Source organism: Fusarium musae, chromosome 3 (genome assembly GCF_019915245.1).
Source record: "Fusarium musae strain F31 chromosome 3, whole genome shotgun sequence".
Taxonomy (NCBI): domain Eukaryota; kingdom Fungi; phylum Ascomycota; class Sordariomycetes; order Hypocreales; family Nectriaceae; genus Fusarium; species Fusarium musae.
In genome coordinates this window covers 3510270-3529336 of record NC_058389.1, presented here as the reverse complement: position 1 = coordinate 3529336, position 19067 = coordinate 3510270, and the positions used below count along the sequence as shown (strand labels likewise).

Genomic DNA, 19067 nt, shown 5'->3' with positions numbered 1-19067 from the left:
ACGCCATACCCATGGTCCAGCCCCAGACCAAACCAGACCAGACCTGTTTGTAGCCCTAACCATACCCAGTTTCATATCGAGCATCCCAAATTCATGCAAAAGTCAAGTTCGTGTGTTTGTACCAGAGTGGTTCATCATGCAATGAGTGATGCATGGACATATCTTTCCTGCCCCGTCCAGTAGTCGTAAAAAGTCTCATGAAAAACGTTCATGCGCCAGATTATAAGCTTAGACGATCCAAACTTAAGCCATCATTGCTTCTCACCCGGCGGATAACGCCAAGCTTGAAGAACTTCTCTTCACCGCCCGGTGTGCGTCCACCGATATACCACTTGTCGGCGCCTATCACATCACGGAAGCCTTCACTGCTGCTATCACTTCCACGTCGACCAGATGATCCAGGAATGGGAATGGCGGTGTTGTTGGCGGGGGATGTTGATGTTGGCGGTGATGAAGTGGTGTTTCGGGGCGGACGGATAGCGACACTAGAAGTAGTTGGCTGTTGTTGGGACTGATGATGATGATGATGGTGATGATGATGATGTGACGTAGAAGCAGCCGTGGTGGTTGTGTTTGCTACAGTTGCTGTGGCAGTTGTGGTCGTCGTTGCATCTCGGGTGTGCTTGTTTGGCTGATGTTGATGAGGAGCGGTAGTAGAGATGGAGGGGCCTTGAGGACGGAAGGCGGCGAGGAAAGAAGAGAGGAAATACGGTCGTTGTGAAGGCATCGTGAGGTTATCGATCCGATGTGTTGTGATGTGCTTTGGTGTGATGGAGAGAGGTTGGCCGTAGAGGTTGACAGAGTAGCCGAGCGACGGTCCGAGCAAAGCCGAGTTGTTTTTGTTCGCGATGATGTTGGTATATGCGCAGTTGAAAGAGAACCAGTGTCTTATTATCTGAGTTGTTTGTGTTTTGTGATCAGTCGTCGTAGCAAAGTGACTCAATTGTTTGTCGGTGGAAATGGGATGAAGAAGTGGAGTCGAGATGTGAAGAAGAAACAGTGACAGCGACAGTGACAGTCTGGGGAAGAGCAACGGTTTATCGTAGTCACTGACGTCGATTTTTTGTGGAGGAAGAGAAACGAGGGAGGGGAAAACCCGGAACCAGCAAATGCTAATGGCAGGGATGTCATAGGTCAGGCCTCTTCATTTAAAGTGTGCGCACGTGCGGTAGCCCAATCAGAGCAGACCAGACCCTGCTGTATTTACAGGCTGTTAGGGGGGGCACTGTAGAGGATGGTTCGGTTGGGCTTGCACTAATTGGAGTTGAAATGCGGAGGTGGTTTGAGAGTTTAGGGTGAGGATTTGATCTTATTGGGTATATAAGTTGAAGAGAGGGTTGATGGCTTCGTAGAGGTGTGATACTGGCTGTTATTTTGTGAACAAGAGGTACAGGGATCAACTAGTTACAGTATAAACAGTCTGTTCACTATGCTGTTCAGAATATCATGATGTTGGTAGCTACCAAAGTCAGTGAAGTGAATTAATTGGCTGTCAGTCGACTGAAGATACTGAAGATATCCCTTCGCCCGTCTTACTATACACATCCAACCGTTAAATGTCACCTCAATTCAGACCCCAATTCACAAAAAGCAAGCAGAAACAAAAAAGGGTCATTGTAAGCGAGATCCTTCAGCGTCCAACGCCTGCCTAGACCTTTCCATGCACGTTTGGGCATGCAGCATCACAACTCGTCTTGACTAGGCTTGTCCAGCTCTCGAAGATCACTTCCACTTTCAAAGCTAGGCGACACTAGTCAAGATAGTGATAACCCTGTTTTCAACCACCATTTTATCAATCATCGCGATGAGTATTGAGATTGATACAATGCTCTTGACCGTCCTGAACAAAGACTCCTTCTCCTTCTCGTTCTCGTTTCCTTGTACACAGTTCATGTCCGTCTTGTTCCCGTCTAAAGCAGCACTCACTCTTTCATCTCCGGACTCCCGGGTCAAAGGGCTCCTTGTGACAGCCGAAACGTGAATGCGTATGCGAGCATGATCTGATAGTTTCTGACAATGCAACTGCAGCAAACACATGGTGATCACTAAGTTAGACTCTGGGGTCGGGACTGGTGAGTAAAGGGCATCATCCGTTTGGTCGATCGGATTATCTGCAATAACAGTCGGATTATTGCAGCAATTGACAAGTAATATCGATTTATAGAGACAGGCTCAAGCTTGTAAGAGAATATGTACGATTACCTAACAATTCATGATGTTAGCCTGTCTGCCTCGGTTTGGGGTCGTCATGTAGACCAGACTACCCTAGATTATAGAGATAGACTGAAACTTAGACTACATCCATCGTCTTACAAGCCAACTCATACTGCAAATAAGCCAACTGCACACGAAATTCCCTGGCCATGCTGTGTAACAACGCTGCACTATTCGTTGAGATGCCTGTCTTCTCAACAACTTGCGCCATACCTTACTATAGCGGTGTAGACCGTAGACCGTAGACCCAGACCCCTCACCACCAGCCACCCATGACTGTTCGTACCCATATTCCCCTCCATAGAAAAAACCCGCCAGCGCATAATGACAACTGGCTATAGCTGCAGCCGTAGACCTTGAACATCCATTGTCTACTGCATGCAGTCTTTGCATATTCCCACTCCCGTGATACCCTCATAAAACTCCATCTCACTCAGCAATGCCCAGCTTCAAAGCCCGCATCCTCAGCTGGATCGTCTGGTGGTGGTTAAAGAGCACCTGGAGTTCAGCAGAGGGCATCAACAACCGCATCGCCAAGGAGCGTCTTCGTCCCGAGCGTGTACCTCCCAAGCACCTCTACAAAGAGTTCGCCGTTGAGGAGTATAAGAGAAAGGGCCACATCGCGAATTATGCCGTTTACATAGTCTCTCCCAAGACAGAGACGCCGACTCGCGGTCGAATCTTGTATCTCCACGGCGGTGGCTTCGTCTTTGATATCACGCCCCAGCACTGGGAGCTGGTGGCTCAGCTTGCGAGGCGTCTGAATGCTACTGTTACCGTACCGATATACCCGCTTGGCCCTGAGACGTCGCTTATGAAGATGTATGAGTTCGTGCAGCCGCTCCACGATGAACTCGCATCGGCACCAGATCGGACGCCGTTTTGGATTGTGGGTGATTCAGCTGGAGGAACCATGGCTCTTGTCCTTACGCAAAATGCAAAATTGGCTGGTATACAGACTGCGCAGAGAATTGTGCCCATCACGCCTTGCACTGATTCCAGTCTTGTCAACCCTGAACTCCACAATGCAGCGCTCAAGGATCCATGGCTCGACGTCCCTGGCATCGCCGAGATCACAAGACTCATCTGTCCAGAGATGGATACTCAGCATCCCAATGTTAGTCCCATATATGGAGATCTGAGACTACCGCCGATGTTGGTGTTTGCAGCTGGCTTAGATCTCTTGACGCCTGATACCAAAAAGATGGTCGAGATGGCCAAGGAGCAGGGCACAAAGGTCGAGCTTGTGTATGGAGAGGGCATGATACACGTTTGGCCTATTCTACCAATTCAAGAGGGAAGGCAAGCCGTGGACAAGATGGTCGAATGGTTGGGAATCAGTTGATTATTTCTTTGGGTGGATTGTCTTGGGCCAAGGCGTTGGGTTTGGGGTTTTGAATGGCATGAGGATACCCCTTGAGAAATGTGATGATGATGACGACTACTATATAAGAGAGCCATGTGTTTATGATTGGAATGAGATAGGATGGGATAGGATACAGCATACTTTCATATGTCTTGTTATGCTCAGACGACTTATGGCTACGAGATCAGACGTGGCCGAACAAAGGTATATAAAAACACTCACATACGCCAATCAATTTTATTATGTCTATCTGCATAATGAGAATCTTCATCTTGATGATTATGCAAGATGTCGTGTAGTACAGACGGATAGCAACTCGGCTTCCAAGTTCCTATCCATCTGTATAAAAGGCGGTGGCTCAAGGACCCCATCAGAGGGAACACAAGATCTTATAGCCCGGGATGACATGAAGTCGAGGTAGACTATTAGGAGAGTACATGCGTAGTCAGCATTGATATGGCTGTGTTTGCCATTCTCCCGCCAGAATACACAGGGTTTCTCATTTATAGTATCAACTCAAAGACTCAGCAGCTTACGTGCACATTGATTGGCCAACTTGGGAATTCAGGCTTTACATGTCAAACAAGGAAACCTGGATGATGATGATGAAACGATTACTAAGACATGTCGACTCGTATAATTGATCACTTCCAGATCCATGCCATCTGCACGAACAGTGAGTGACGTCCCGGATATTACTCAAACGTTGATATAAAACAGAATCCAGGAAACGAACAACAACAACACCGACGGGTCGATACAAACACTCTTCGAAAAGTCGGTAAGGCTATCATGTTACACAACCAACGGGAAAAGTGTTAAGTGGCTTACCTTGTGTGACATGCCACGGAAAGATCTGTAAGACGAACTGCAAGGCTGAGCAGAATATTTTATGAATCGACCACTGTCGTGAGTCGAAGCAAGCCATGTTTGGAGATCTTCAGGCCCAAGGTATCATCGCTTGAGCGCCACCACTCGCTACAGCGCAGATGATCTCGGTTATCTGTAACTAGAGTCTAATAGATTAGGTTGTTGACGTTTGTTTTTAATCCATGTCCCTACAACATTTGAAAAGTAAGGCCCCAATTGCATCAGTCGGCAAACTGCATCGTCCCAAAAGGGTATTCATCCAGCGTCCATTCGTTCCGAGAAACCTTGGAATCTATCTGTTCGGAAATCGCCACGCACGGCAGCAGACTCGAGTGACAGCGGACGGAATAGACTATAGATAACGTATCGTTGCATCTTCTCCGAATTGGTAGAGTGATCAGCCTGTTTTCTATTTTCTACGTAGTATTCGCTAATCTGCATCGACAACAAAGCTTCGGCCCCCATCTCCCTCCCCCCAAGACCATACCTAGATACCACGCCTTGGGACTGACTGGCACAGGCTGTGCCACAACTCTCCATGTAGAAACGCCCGATGTTCGATGCTCGATTCCATGTTCGGGCCTTGATCTCGCCCGTACCCGTAGACGTCAACTCAATGCAACATGTCCCGTCCATGTTCGCCAGCCGTCGTCCCCGTCTGCCACTGGTTGCCACCCACCAGGTGCGTGGACAGTGGACACTGAATGAATGACAGAGCTGCCAGTGCGATAATTAGCAGCAATATATATCGATATCCTGGCCTGTGTCATGGCTTTGTAATTCTCCATTCTCCATTCTACTCACAATCCCATTCTTGCTGCTCTTTGATAGATACCTCTCTGATCTTCTTGTCCCTCTTCATATTTTAGTTATTTCCACTCACCTCGCCCAACAACCTCGCTCGAGTACGACCGACTCGTTCCTTTTTTTCGATCAAGATGACGTCTTTGCTCTCCTTGGTACCATCCCTTTCAATGGGATTGGTCATCTTGGGTATGCTCGTCATGGGGATCATTGCCTTCAACGTCTTTGTATACCCCTTCTATGTATCCCCTCTTCGACATCTCCCCGGACCAAAAGTAAGTAAACTCCCCATTCGTTTTCGTATCATGTTGCTAACGTGGTTAATAGGACAATGCCTTCTTTCTCGGACAGACTGCAAAGTTCCTTCAGGTGCCTTGGTTCCCTGAACTCCTTTGCAAGTGGTCTCGCGAATTCCCCAACGCCCCCATTATTCGATACCTGAACTTTGCCAACGGTGAGACACTGTTTGTTAACAGTATCGAGGCATACAAGCAGGTCCTTCAGACCAAGAGCTCGTACTTTGTGAAGCCTGCCTTTGCAAAGCAGTTCGCGCACGAATTCATCGGCGATGGACTCCCCTTTGTTGAAGGCAAGCTTCACAAGCTCCGTCGAGCAGCCATCAGCCGTAAGTACAACCAACCCTGACCCAAATTGAGACCAATGCTAACTTCTTTCTTAGAACCATTCTCGGCTGCTCGACTCAGAGCCTTCTCCCCTGTTGTTCAGCAAAAGGCTGAACAACTGATCGATGTACTGACCCAGCATCGCAACGAAAACGGTAATGTTGAGAGTAAGTAACCCCCCTCCCCCCTTTTTTGTGCGACTGAGCTAACAATCTTATAGTCGAGAGCAATATTTGGAAAGCAGTCCTCGACGTGATTGGACTCGAAACGTTTGGCCTTGATCTTAACCACCTCGAATCCGACGAGTCTCCGCTGTTTGACACCTTCACCACGATGATGCAACCCTCCACGTTTGGCCATGTTATCAACTACTTGAACTCGCTAATCCCGATTCGACAGTATGTACCCATGAAGGCATGCATTGAGTTTTCTCAGAGCTGTGCCCGAGTCCGGGAGTTCATTGTAGGTTTGATGACGATCCGACGTAACCAGTATGAACAAGGCCTTGTTAGCCCCGAAAAGAACCGAGACGCCCTTCAGTGTTTGTTGGAACACTCCGACCCTGATTGGAACGACAAGAGCGTCGTTGAATATGCAAGTCACCCCCTGAATTCTGAATGTTGCGGATTGTGCTAACAGTTGTTATAGGTTTTGAATCTTTTGATCCTTGGACATGACACGACAGCTTGTTCCATCACCTGGGCCGTTCACGAGCTCTCACGCCGACCGGACTGCCAGCAGCGTTTGCGAGATGAGATCGCAGGCATGGACAGCACTTGCGACATGCCTGGCTTCAGCGATATCGACAAGCTCCCGTATCTGCACAACCTTGTGCGCGAAGTTCTGCGACTCTACTGTGCAGGCAAGTAACCCCATCCCCCATCCCCTGATATTAGAGAATTGATTAGTTAACGTGTTTATAGTGGCCATGGCACCTCGCCAAGCGACCGACGACGTCGAAATCGACGGGATTATGATCCCCAAGGGAGCCGTGATTCAACTCTCGCCCGCGGTGATGAACATGCACCCTCTGGTCTGGGGCCAAGACGCGCAGGAGTTCAACCCTGACCGCTGGAACGATCTCGCAGGCGACGCGACAAGCGCGTACGCTTTTGAGACGTTTCACAACGGCCCGCGAATGTGCATCGGCAAGCAGCTTTCTTTCATGGAGATGAAGATCATGCTTGTTGAGATGGTGCGCAAGTTCAAGATTGAGAAGCCTCTTGGAAGCCAAGACAAGCAGGTTGAAGTTGCTGGACCGGCTTTTACACTGCGACCAAAGGAGAATCTGGTAGTGCGTTTGGTGGCGATGTAAGAAAGAAGAGAGTACCAGTTGGCTAGGCGAGGCCAGGCCAGGCCAGGCCACTTTGTTTTGTTTTGTTTTTGCTGACGTATTATACGGAGTTTGGGGAGTTTTAGGATACCACTTACTACACGACATGGTCAGACAGGACATGACAGGACATGACATGATATGACATCCATGATATCCATTGCATTAGATATTGGGGGAGCATTTAGAATCAGGTGACTTGGAGACAAGAATCACGATAGATTGGGCATGTAGATTTTGAGCAATAAATGCATTTTTTATTTTTTATATGAATGAATATGTTTTCATCATGACTTGTCTGTCTCATGATGAAGAGACTATTGACATTGACAATAATCACCCCGCAATTTTCTAGGCCCGCCCGTTTCTCGAACTTTCCAGGGAACACGCGCTTAGAAATCCAATCAAAGGCTCTATCAAACCCTCCCAAAATCAAGGGTCCTTTGCTCTTCTCTCCCGTCCTCTAAACTTGAGTGTACCCAAGTCAAGTTACCTTACGTGTGTCGTTGTGGCTCGCTCGCTGTTTCCAGTAAACTACCTACTTACCTACTCCCTACTCCCTACTCCCTACTCCCTGCTTCTTGTCTTTCTACCTTATTAGAGTGAACAGCTTGGTTCCCGTCCTTTTCCGCCCACTTCACACTGCGACTTTTCTTGATTCTGTTTTGTTTTGCTCTGCTGTGCAGTTTATCCTCCTCTTCTTTCTATGCCGTCATCATCATATCAGCCAGCGAGCGCCTTTATAGATAACCGGGTTCCCTTGTCCGAGCATCCGGAATACAGTAACGAATCTTCTATTACGGCATTAATTACTTTCCAGTCTTACCACACCTCACTACCACTCGCCCCCCGGTCTCACGCACTGCACTTGATTCAACATGTCTAAGGCGCAACAGCTCAAGGATGAAGGGAACAGCCGTTTCAAGGTCGGGGACTACTTTGGCGCCGACAGCCTCTACTCCAAAGCGTGAGCACATATAATTAGCACAGCGCAGCTTGTGTGTGTGTAAGAGAGAGAGCTTATTCTGACAAACATCGCAATAGCATCATCGCCGACCCCAAAAACCCACTGCTCTACACTAATCGCGCCATGGCCCGTCTTAAGCTTGAGTTATGGGACTCAGTGGTCGCCGACTGCGAAGCTTGTGTGCAGCTAGCGCCTAACAACATGAAGGCCCGGTACTACCTTGCGCAAGCACAGATCGCTCTTCGTGATTATGACGCTGCGGTCAAGAGCGCTCTGCATGCGCACAAGCTGTGCGTTGAAACGGGAGACCGTTCACTTGCTGCTGTGACGGATCTCGTTCTTCGCTGCAAGAAAGAGCGCTGGGATGATCTCGAGAAAAAGCGTGTTCGCGAATCACGGGATCTTGAAAGGGAGATACTTGAATTATTGGCCAAGGACAAAGAGGCTATGCTGGCAGAGACTGATGATGATGCCATGGTGAGGCAAGAAATCGAGGAGGAGAGCGCTGCCAAGATTCAGCGGATGAGGGAGATCTTTGAGAGAGCAAGGGCAGATGGTGAGAAGAAGAGAGAGGTTCCAGACTGGGCCATTGACGATATCAGCTTTGGTTTCATGGTCGATCCCGTCATGGTAAGTTTATTCACCACAATCGAATGCCACATTTGCTAACAAGATACAGACCAAGACTGGAAAGTCATACGAGCGCGCGTCGATCATGGAGCACCTGAATAGGCATCATAGTGACCCTCTCACGCGCGAGCCACTTGTCCCTGCTGAGCTACGGCCAAACCTTGCACTGAAGCAAGCCTGCGAGGAGTTCCTCGAGCACAACGGTTGGGCTGCTGATTGGTAGAAGAAGAGGAAGAAGCAGATGACGACCAAAGTTGGCAGGCAATAAGCGGATCGGAGGTCTTTTGATTAAAACTTTGTTAAATGCTTGGAGTTTGAGGTGTTCAGAAGCTTATCCCAGAGATGCTTTGGACTGGTATAGCGTAACGGTTTGAACGAATTCATGAAATGAATAACGGCAATTCTCCTCTTAATCCTGTACGATCACTCGTGCAACCAGGGCTGCAGCCAGTCGTCTCGTAGATAGTATCTTTTAGCGTATACAACTGATCTTTATTCATCATGTCATGTTCCTAATCCTCCACTGACCCGGCCATCATGTCCCACAGCAGTTTTGTATATAAAGGTAGTCATCAAGCTCGCGCTCCGTCCAAGCCATGTTCTATACCCTACTTAACCCAGGCGTGACGACATTATACAATCGCTATGTAACCGAATAACCCAACCAAGCGAAACCCAGTGACCCAAAAGAAAAATGAACTCCAATAGCGCCGTGCAAATGCATGTTTTCACCCCTTCCTTGCTCATGTCATGGTACCACCCCGAATGCTGACTTTACCCATCGGATTGGCCCCTAGAGAAAAGATGGGCCCGGCTGGCTATCGTCCTTGACGAGTCCGGCCCGCTCTTCCTCCGTTGGGTCCGCGACGTGTGATGTTGATCTAGACGATGAGTGAGGCCGCCGGAATACGTTATGGAATGAAAACTGACGTCGTGTCGTATCCTGAGGTTGTCCATGAGGCGGGGGCGTCGGAGGCGCAAGGCTGCCACCACTTCGGAACGATGCCCCTCTGTACTCAGTATCCTGTCCGTTGTACTCGTGCTCCCGAGTTTGACCGTAGTAAGCGGCGTGTTCTTCGTCGGCCTTATCCCGGGGGACGGCAATCTCAGTGAGGGGGACCGGGTGCATCGGGCTGCGGGGCCGGGGTTTATCGTCTTCATGATCGTCGTTGGCGTGTCGGCCTGAGAAGTTGGTGAAGCCTCGGGCTCTACCTCGAATGGTACCTGCAATGCTAGAGAAGAGTGTGTTTGTTTCCTGACGGTTGTTGTCATCGTCGCTATCGTCTCCGTCTTCGACCGGCGGGAACTGCGACATGCCTAAAGGTGGGTGCCTTGGACTGCTTGGTCTTACAGCAAAACGGGGTGAGGCGGGAGGCATCGGTGGTGGAGGCGATGTAACTGATCCTGCTCTAGAGCTGCTAATCGTTCCGGTCCTGAAAGTCATTGTTCGTCTTCTTCTCAAGCCATCCCATTCCCACTCTGGCTGCTGTCCATCTTCTCGGATAGGGTCCATTGTGTCCATCATCATCTTTTCCTCGTGGAGTCGCTTGAGCTCTTCGGCTTCCATTCTAAGTCGTCGCTGTGAGATCTGTCGCACGATGGCAGCGGCTCCGCGGATGGCATCGGCCTTGGGTTCTGACTCTGGCTGTTCCTGCTCGGCAATAGTCTGGATCTGATCGAGGTCGCCGCTGAAGACTGCGGCGTCGGGCACATCCTTTGCGGATTTCGAAAGCTGTAGTAACACTACTCCGGAACAGATTGTTAAGAAACCTAAAACAACGGTGACGATAGACTGGGCGGTGCCCTTGAAACCTTGAAAAAGAATTGCTGACGTGATAATAGTTGTACTGGTAAAGTAGACGTAATATGTCGGGGTAACGAGGGCTGCGTTATAGATGTTGAGTGCTTTCTATGATGAGCTGTTAGTGACTGAGATAATAACAGAGAACCGGGCTCATACGTTGAGATAAATGATCTCTGTCAATAATGTGCCAATGACGAAGACGAATAAAACCCATAGGAACCATTCCTTGTACTGAGGTTTGCCCCCGATCCAAGCAATGATGGCAGCACCCAGTCCTTGAGTCGAGACGACACTGAGTCCACCAATCCAACTACAGATTGAGATATAGACCAACATATTCTTGTTACCATATCTTGGTCCAGCCCACAATGCAGTGGCGATGGATCCAACTATAATGAGGCCGGCATAGGTGAGAAATCCAGGCGTAATAAAGTATTTCTGCATCTCTTGAATGTCGCTGACGGACGATGTATGGGGAGCATTCATAACAATAACAACCGAGCCGACAATGCAGAGGAAGCAAGCAACTTTCCCGACCATGCTGAGGCGCTCTTTGAGAAAGATGGCCGAAAGGATAGCTGTAATGACAACGGACAATGCGCCGAGAGGAGTGACGAGAATTGCATCGGTGAAGGCATATGCGACAAAGTTGAGGATTTCGCCAATGATCATCAGTGTCATTCCTGCCCACCAGTAGAAGTTTTTGAGGTACCCATATCCTTCTCCAGCGACCTCGTTGTATTTCTCGTTGGCGCGCAATAACCCGACTTTCTTGAGGACGAAAGAGATACCAATAAAGACACCAGAGCCAACAGCCAAACCAATACCAACGGGTTTATAGAATCCAGGTCGATCGCTCGGGTCGCCGCCGAGGCCGCCACTTCGTGCGAAGACATCGGCGTCCATTGCGGTCCGATATTCGATATTCAAGACGGAGACGGAGAGGGAGGAGAGTCGAAGCGGAAATCTAGACTCTATTTAGAACCACATGGGCGATGGTGACGGGATCGGTTGCGGCAGCGACGAAGGACTCTCTGTGGTTTATAGGGGGTTGAAGCAAACTCTATAGCGATATAAGCTCATAAGAATGACAAGCAATTGAAAGTATGAGCCGTGGATAAAGTAAGATAAGGTAATTCTAGGAAGAGAATATACAAGAAGAAGCGTTGAGAAAGCAGATAGTCTGTCTGGTGTTCGAAAGTAAAGAACCTAGAAACCTTGGAAACGGCGTCGCACACTCCAGCCAGCTTCCATCCTTTGTGATGAAAGAGCCTAGATGAATGTGGGTGGGCTCCCGAGACACCCCAAACGAACAAGTATCGGTACATGCGATACCCATCTAGGCGCTGTCCCCGCTGCAAGCTGCCAACTTCCAGTGGTTCCCAGCCAACCACTTCACTCAAACCTAGACAAGCTACAGAACAAGCTCCTCCATCTGCTGGTACCGGTCCATTGGGCGGAGATCTTAGCGTCGTAGACATCAACAAAAAAAAAAAAGAGAGGACGCCGTCTACGTGCTACGTACCTCGTTGTTCGGCATGTCAGTGACAGTCAATACCCCGAGGCCGAAATAAGAGAGAGATCAATCATAATTTCCTTGGCCACGATTAATTAACCAACTAATTACTACCGGGGCATTCCAAGTTTATGACCGAAATGCCATGGGCCATCACCCGCTCAACGGGCTCTTGGGCCAACGGGCGCTAAACAAATCGACGTCAGCACCTCACCCATGATGAGCCTGAAACCCCATGAGACCTGTGAAATCTGGTTCTGGGCTGCTTCAGTGGCTTGCTGATGACTTGGAGATATCTGATAGGGGTCCTTGCATCGATCGATGCTCGACCTGCCCATCTCGGTAAGCCCTTGGCGCAGCATTTGGGGATTTGTATGTACAGGTACTTGATGGCCCTCCGCCCCAAAAAAGCCACTTACATACGTACGTCGAGGGGCTAGATGACGATGAAGCATTGCGCATCTCCTGGCCAAAACTCGTTCCGTTGGAGACAGAGTCTAAACGTTGAAGATTCTTTCTTTCTCTCAGATTGATCAAGTTGACCGCTTCTATTCGTCTGCATGTTCTGTAGAACAGAGCAACACTGTCAGCTGTACTGAGCTTGACCGCTGAACAACGAATGTTCTCTAAGGCACTGAGCTGATGGTGGCTTCGAAACTGTTAGGCCAAGGCGGACTCTACTCAAGCGCATCCGTCAAACGTGGGGTGGCTCCAGGGAGCAAGAAAACCTTTGATGCTGAACTAAGGCGTCAAAAATATCTAATCTAAGCGCCCCAAAACTTATACGAAGTTTGCTTAGATACTTTTCTCACTTAGAACCGACATCCCAAGTTTTCTTGCCTCCCTTCGGGTGGTTCCTTCTGTAGAATCTAGACCCAAAGTCTGGGGCCCTTTTTTCAGCTTCCAAGGTTGGTTCAAACTATGATACCGTACTCACCCATGTCCGTTGGGGTTTATATGGTCAAAAGATGTGACCATCACTATTCATCAACCATGTCAAAGACTCCCGAACCCTCCGGAACACAGCACTCACCTCTCAGGCACTCCCACTGCATTAATGTCTGGCCTTGAGTCTCTCACAGCCAGCAAAATGGAACTCTCCGCAGCTATTTCTGTCTCGGGACGACACTGCATGCACGCACGACTCAGCCTGTTTCGACTCCACACACCAACTGCACATGTGGTGTTTCAGAGAATGTTATTTTTTTTTAACCCAGTGATCGACAGCGAATCGATAAGTTTCAGTGTCTCAATTTGCTGGTGGGTCGACAAATCGACCGGCTGCACGCTCCGAGGAAGAATTGAGTTCCATTAATGTTAATCAAGCGAACCTCGCTTGATACGAACACGAACTGGGGCTGACGATATATGGCGTAGTTCTGCTGAACTACAAAAGCGTAGAAATCCCTTGTACTTGACCGCTCTTATAGTGGGCAGATATTCAAGACTTCGCGCGATTATAGTACCATCTAGTCATGCCTGTCACCAGACTCACGACTATAGCGTGCTATCGTGCAGCTTGACGGACCGTTTAAGCTGCCTGGCTGCATCTGCGTGGCGTCAAGAATTGAGTGATATCGTGTGGCTTGTGCTAAGTGAAAGTGAATCCATAATACATATAACTTTGACATTTCCTATCGTGTAAAGGGGGTATCTCGATCTTGTATTCATAAATGCCATGATGCAACCCATTCCACTAAAGACTGAACCTTCCGTCTCTTGCTGCCCGTGCCATGCCATGCCTTGCCTTGCCTTGCCTTGCCTTGCCGTATCGTGCTATTTCTTCTGAACCGGGACAATCTCCTTCAGCCACTTCTTGACTCTCTCATCCAGAGGTAACTTCTTGGCCTCCCCTTCGCTCATTTTCTTCGCAAACTCCTCTTTCAACTTCTTCTGCAGAGCCAGTTTCTTCGCGTTCTGCTCCGCAAGTAAAGCCCTACTTCTGGCGCGATTTTCAGCTAATTGTCTCCGTTTTCTCGCGTCATGCTCTACTAATCGCTCAGGAGGCACAGGCTTGCCAGTATGCTTCTTGACCTTGTTCCAGAAAAGCTTATGCTGCGCCTCGAAGTTGTTATGAGCACTATTGTACATCGCGACCCGGCCGTGGCTTTCGACCAGTTCCTTGAATACAATGTTGTACTCACTCCTCGTAGCTGTCTTTGAGAATCGGAGGCCCATGTCGATGACGGCGCATGCCAGTTCCTTGGAGCCAGGTAGGTCGAAATTGATTGCCATGAGAAACGATTGTGCCTCGGGATGAAGTGCGTGCAGAGGAGTGCCTAGGAGAGCTGACCGGACGATTCTAGGGATGAGTGATTTGGGTATCTCCTTTCCGCCGTATTGTTGCCACTCAGGTCGGACTGAAGGAGATGCCGGTTCTTGCGTTTCTGAAGCCTGTGGTTTGGGTGGTTCTGATACTGCGGATGGATCCATCTTCTGTCGTTTGGCCGGGTTCCTTGACGAAGGACATGGCGTTTCTTCGCGAGACAAAGCTCGCTTTCTGGTGATGAGCTCCGGTTCCGCATTCTCAACAGGCATGTCGAGAACAAGAAAGCGCAGAGAACCATATGAGCTCACGTCGTCAAATGCGTCATATAAACCATCCTCCGTTGAATCGTACTCATCATAATACTCATCATCTTCCTCTTCTTCCTCCTCCTCTTCTTCTTCCTCCTCCTCCTCTTCGTCTTCTTCTTCTTCTTCTTCTTGTTGTTGTTGTTCGACTTGAACTTCATGTACTACCTTTCTTCCCTCATACTCTTCATCGTCATCATATTCGTACTATGAACGTCAGTCTCACCCTGAAATTGAGAGGGAAAGTCGATACATACGCTTGTCGTTGTTTCATCAGCAGCCTCAGCCACAAGCATAACTGTAAGAGCCGTTGCGAGATCAAGCTGCTCTCTTCGGGTCATCTCGTGCTTGATAATGTCCTGGACGACGATATCCTCGATCGTCTTTGAGTCAATTCCCGAGCCTTCCGGATACAGGTTTTTCGGTAGCCACGACATGTCTCTGGGGGCTCTGTTGCGTTTATTTTGATGTGAAAGTTGATGATGTTGATGGCAAGAGGTGAGATTCTGTCCTCGTCGCTATTTTCTAGAAGGAAATGATTGATTTTATTCCGCTCGTCAAGGTCCGATATGGCGAGTGAAGAGCCCAACTGGTGGGGGAGATGACCTTCTCTGACCAATCACAGCCATTCTCGCTGACGATAAGGCCGTTCTAGAATTCTGAGTGGCAGAATTTACTTGGCATGGTCGCTTATCTCGTAATTTGTGTTCCGAGGCCGAGTCTCGCGAGTCGAGGCCTCTTGAGATTTGTTGACTAAAACACATGTAACCATGTGGCTCATTATTATATCACTACTACATAATAAATTCACAACATTAACTCAGCTTTTCGCGTGCGTCTTAAATTTTTCTTCAGCCACTTTAACTATCGGCTGAACCAAATACCGATGGTCCCCAGTTTTTAAGGCTAAATGCCCCTGGCGCTCGCCCGAGGACTTAAGTCTGATCCTGAAATTAGAATGTCGCTCTCTTACCAGGAAACAGATCCTCCGACCCATTCTCAGCTGTAGCGCTGACGGGAGAGATGTTCGATGCGTACACGGCCCTATCAGCCTAGTCATGACCCTAGCTTCAAGAGGTTTACTCCCAGCATTAGTTGTTTGAGGACGACACAACGCATTGAACAGCCTCAGGGAGGAACCAATGGCTTATATGGAGTGAGATGGAGATACAGGGGATTCTTCGAGTCCAGATGAAGCCTTGATCGCCTTAAATCAACTTTGAATCCTTCTTAAGGGATCCTTTTTCCTGAACTTTCGTGTCTGAGCTGTGCTAGCTTATTCCTTCGTGCATTGTCTTTGCTTCTGCCTCGGCCTCTCTTTCGTCTTTACATTCAAGTTTGCGCAGGCGCAGTTCTATCTGTCCACTTAAATCACATCCACTTGAAGTCATATATCAATCGATTGTCATATGCCTTTCCTACAATGGCCAACAAGAATGCAAAGTCCCTCTACGAGGCTATTCCCGAATGTATTAGCGGGTGCTTCGACATCAGTGTTGCTAATACTGGCTGTGCCAAGGACGACTACGACTGCTGGTGCTACAAGCCGAATCATCAAACCATCGTTGATACATTGGAGCAATGTCTCTCAAATAAAGAAAGGAAGACGAAAAAGAAATGCACTGAAGATGATGAATTCGGTATGTAGTTGTCGAGTCAGCATGTGAATGCATCACTAACAGAGGTCAGAATATGAGAACAGTTATTGGAAGATCTGCGAACAATATTGGGAACCTTATGGAACAGCCACCGAGCCAACATCATTCCCAACTGCTGTATCATCTACAGCCTCAGGAGCGCCGACAACACTAAAGATCTCGACAACAGTTGACACTACTGCATCATCTGAAGAGACAGCCGCCGCGGACGAATCTACCTGGACGAGCCTTGCACCAACTGAGACTGGCGATTCCGAGCAAGCACAAGCATCTGACGAAGCAGACACAGTAATACCTACTCACAGTGGTTTATCACCAGGAGGAAACGCTGGAGTGGGTGTTGGTGTTGCACTGGGAGTTATCTTGATCAGTATTGCCGTCTTCCTCTGGCTGCGTGAGAGAAAACGAAGACGCTCAGCCGAAGAACAACTCAGAATTGTTGAGATAGAGAAGGCGAACGCTTCTGAAGACGGATATTATGTTAGCAAGGGCTTGTACGAGATGGAGGGCGACCGACCTCATGCGGAGGAACTTCGTGGATGTATGAGAACGCCAGAGCTTGGTGCTGCAGAGATGACAAAATCAAGCAGTGTGACACATGTTGGACCCGTGAGTCCATCTGATGATGATAGGGATTCGTCGTTTTCGACACGGATTCACTCGTGGCCCATCTCGCCTGAGAGACCAAGTCGTCAGGAGTCGAGAGGTTTGGGCGAGATGACGGACAACAATACGGCAAAACCAGCTGCTTCTTGATGAGTTATTATCCCTGATGACGATGACATTCTTCTTTATACAAATTTACTTACATAACCATTCTTTATTGCTCTTACCGAAGACTTGGCATTGCTGTCAGTGGTGAAAGGAGGACTCAAACGAAAAGCCCCTACTCGTTGGTATTGACATTTGGAATGATAATTGAATACTGGTTTTTGGCTGTTAGAATTGCTGGAGTCGGGCCCAAAAATTACAGGTATAAAAGGCTGGGCTCGGTGGCATTCTATAAATTTTGACCCAGTCAACATCACCCTCGATGCCAACATCGACATCCCACACATCCATTTCAGCAACAGTTCATCAATCTCTTCAAACTTCAAGATGCCTGGAAACCGAGACACTATCATCCAGCTCCTCGAGCGTCTCAAAGAGGAGAAGCACCCTGGTGCCCAGACCCTGAAGGTATTCCTAACCACACAGATAGCTTTGTATGCAGCCGAACTGACCCGAGTTACAGGACTACATCAACGAGACCTCCAACCTCAAGGACGTCATGATGGCGGTTGTTAAGGACATCGTCGCCGCGAAGAATGATCTCGGTCTCACCGGTGGCCGTGCTGCCGGACTCAACGCTTGCCGCGAGGAACTCTGCTACGCCTTCGTAAGTCACTCTCTTCTCCTTGCTGCTGTACATGCTGATAAGATATAGGACAAGCACTGCTGCACCACCGAGGATGGCTACGACCGTCTCTACCACCCTCGATTCACCTGCCGCATCCAGACCTTCAAGGTTCTTGCTGCCGAGGAACAGGTCGAGGTCGTTCTCCGAATCCCGCTTCACGAGTACAACGACTCCCCCCATGTCCTCGAGCCTGGCAAGTGCGAGGTCTCCCTCATCGTGAAGGAGAACTAGCTGAGCGCTCGCTCATGATTTTGACCCGATTTGGAGCTTGGGAAATCATCACAGGGGTGTAGACAGAGACAGAGAGACAGAGGCGTAGAAAGCACAGCGAGATCAGATGGTCCAGACAGACTTCTAGCTATAGAATAAAACTTGGCCTTTGCTTAGGACACACTAGAATTGTCTCTAAATCATCAATGTTGCTTGTGATAGTGAGCATCCAATGTCTGCCATGGCGGGGAATAATAATCTATGACGATCTAACCAACAGACGATAACACTCACGTTTGGTCAATTACGTGAAACAAAATATGAGTAGTATGCAGGCCAATCTGATTCTAAACTAAAGAAATTTTAAATTTCTCTTCATGTTGAGTAGTTTAGTGCAAGCAAATAGGAAGATCGCATGGAGCCTGACATTAGGAGTATTGTTTCCCCCTCTCCACTATTTTATCCCACTACCAAATCTCCCTCTTTCAATATCGTCCCCTACTCCCTCGATTAACAGACAGCACCCAGAAATGGACAAGAACACCAATAACTCCAATGAAGCCAATGAAGAAGAAGCAAACGTGGCACTTCTTGCACCTTTTAGCTGCCTTCTTTGTCGGAAAAGCAAACTGAAGTGTGACCGTACTAGGCCATCCTGCAGTCGATGCAGCAAGCAAGGCTATGATTGCGTCTATTCCTTCTCAAGGCAACCATACCAAAGCAAAAACCGTGGACAGGCAAAAGAATTGGAGGCCAAACTCGGTATGTAGTGTTGCTCATCACTGGCAGAATACTTGTTGAATTTGGTTGCGATAGGACGCCTGGAGAGACTGCTTAACAGCTCGCAAGAGTCGAGGGCATCCGACATTGAAAGTATCCAAAACAGGTACAATGCTATTGCAGCAGTTGGCGCCACAACGCCGAGCCAGGAGGAAGATGCTGTCGTTAGGCTGGGCCTATTTGAGGAGGCGCCTCCTCGACAGCTGATCGAAACATTGTAAGACACACTTCCATACACTTCAACCCATCGCCTCTGATTTAGTAACAATTGAATCAGAATGAACATATACTTCAACAGAATCCATCAGGTAACGCCCCT

The 19067-nt window shown here is 48.6% G+C and overlaps 7 protein-coding genes across 7 annotated transcripts; 5 read left to right on the top strand and 2 right to left on the bottom strand.

Moving 5' to 3' along the window:
• Positions 1–2653: 2653 nt before the first annotated feature.
• On the top strand, positions 2654–3559 carry J7337_004507 (uncharacterized protein; the record flags this gene model as incomplete). Its single annotated transcript, XM_044822201.1, has 1 exon — positions 2654–3559. One exon carries the CDS (start codon positions 2654–2656, stop codon positions 3557–3559), a length of 906 nt encoding a protein of 301 aa, XP_044683534.1.
• Positions 3560–5388: 1829 nt separating this feature from the next.
• On the top strand, positions 5389–7192 carry J7337_004506 (uncharacterized protein; the record flags this gene model as incomplete). The annotated part of the gene is made up of 6 exons (XM_044822200.1): positions 5389–5529; positions 5582–5879; positions 5934–6044; positions 6098–6459; positions 6526–6733; positions 6801–7192. The coding sequence occupies 6 exons, from the start codon at positions 5389–5391 to the stop codon at positions 7190–7192; spliced, it is 1512 nt and encodes a 503-aa protein (XP_044683533.1).
• An 896-nt stretch (positions 7193–8088) lies between these two features.
• Positions 8089–9030, top strand: J7337_004505 (uncharacterized protein; the record flags this gene model as incomplete). The annotated part of the gene is made up of 3 exons (XM_044822199.1): positions 8089–8177; positions 8255–8807; positions 8857–9030. 3 exons carry the CDS (start codon positions 8089–8091, stop codon positions 9028–9030), a joined length of 816 nt encoding a protein of 271 aa, XP_044683532.1.
• Positions 9031–9600: 570 nt separating this feature from the next.
• Positions 9601–11517, bottom strand: J7337_004504 (uncharacterized protein; the record flags this gene model as incomplete). The annotated part of the gene is made up of 2 exons (XM_044822198.1): positions 9601–10716; positions 10768–11517. The coding sequence occupies 2 exons, from the start codon at positions 11515–11517 to the stop codon at positions 9601–9603; spliced, it is 1866 nt and encodes a 621-aa protein (XP_044683531.1).
• Positions 11518–13903: 2386 nt separating this feature from the next.
• On the bottom strand, positions 13904–15138 carry J7337_004503 (uncharacterized protein; the record flags this gene model as incomplete). Its single annotated transcript, XM_044822197.1, has 2 exons — positions 13904–14908; positions 14959–15138. The coding sequence occupies 2 exons, from the start codon at positions 15136–15138 to the stop codon at positions 13904–13906; spliced, it is 1185 nt and encodes a 394-aa protein (XP_044683530.1).
• A 986-nt stretch (positions 15139–16124) lies between these two features.
• On the top strand, positions 16125–17115 carry J7337_004502 (uncharacterized protein; the record flags this gene model as incomplete). The annotated part of the gene is made up of 2 exons (XM_044822196.1): positions 16125–16341; positions 16391–17115. The coding sequence occupies 2 exons, from the start codon at positions 16125–16127 to the stop codon at positions 17113–17115; spliced, it is 942 nt and encodes a 313-aa protein (XP_044683529.1).
• Positions 17116–17457: 342 nt separating this feature from the next.
• Positions 17458–17989, top strand: J7337_004501 (uncharacterized protein; the record flags this gene model as incomplete). The annotated part of the gene is made up of 3 exons (XM_044822195.1): positions 17458–17538; positions 17594–17737; positions 17786–17989. The coding sequence occupies 3 exons, from the start codon at positions 17458–17460 to the stop codon at positions 17987–17989; spliced, it is 429 nt and encodes a 142-aa protein (XP_044683528.1).
• Between the last annotated feature and the right edge of the window lie 1078 nt (positions 17990–19067).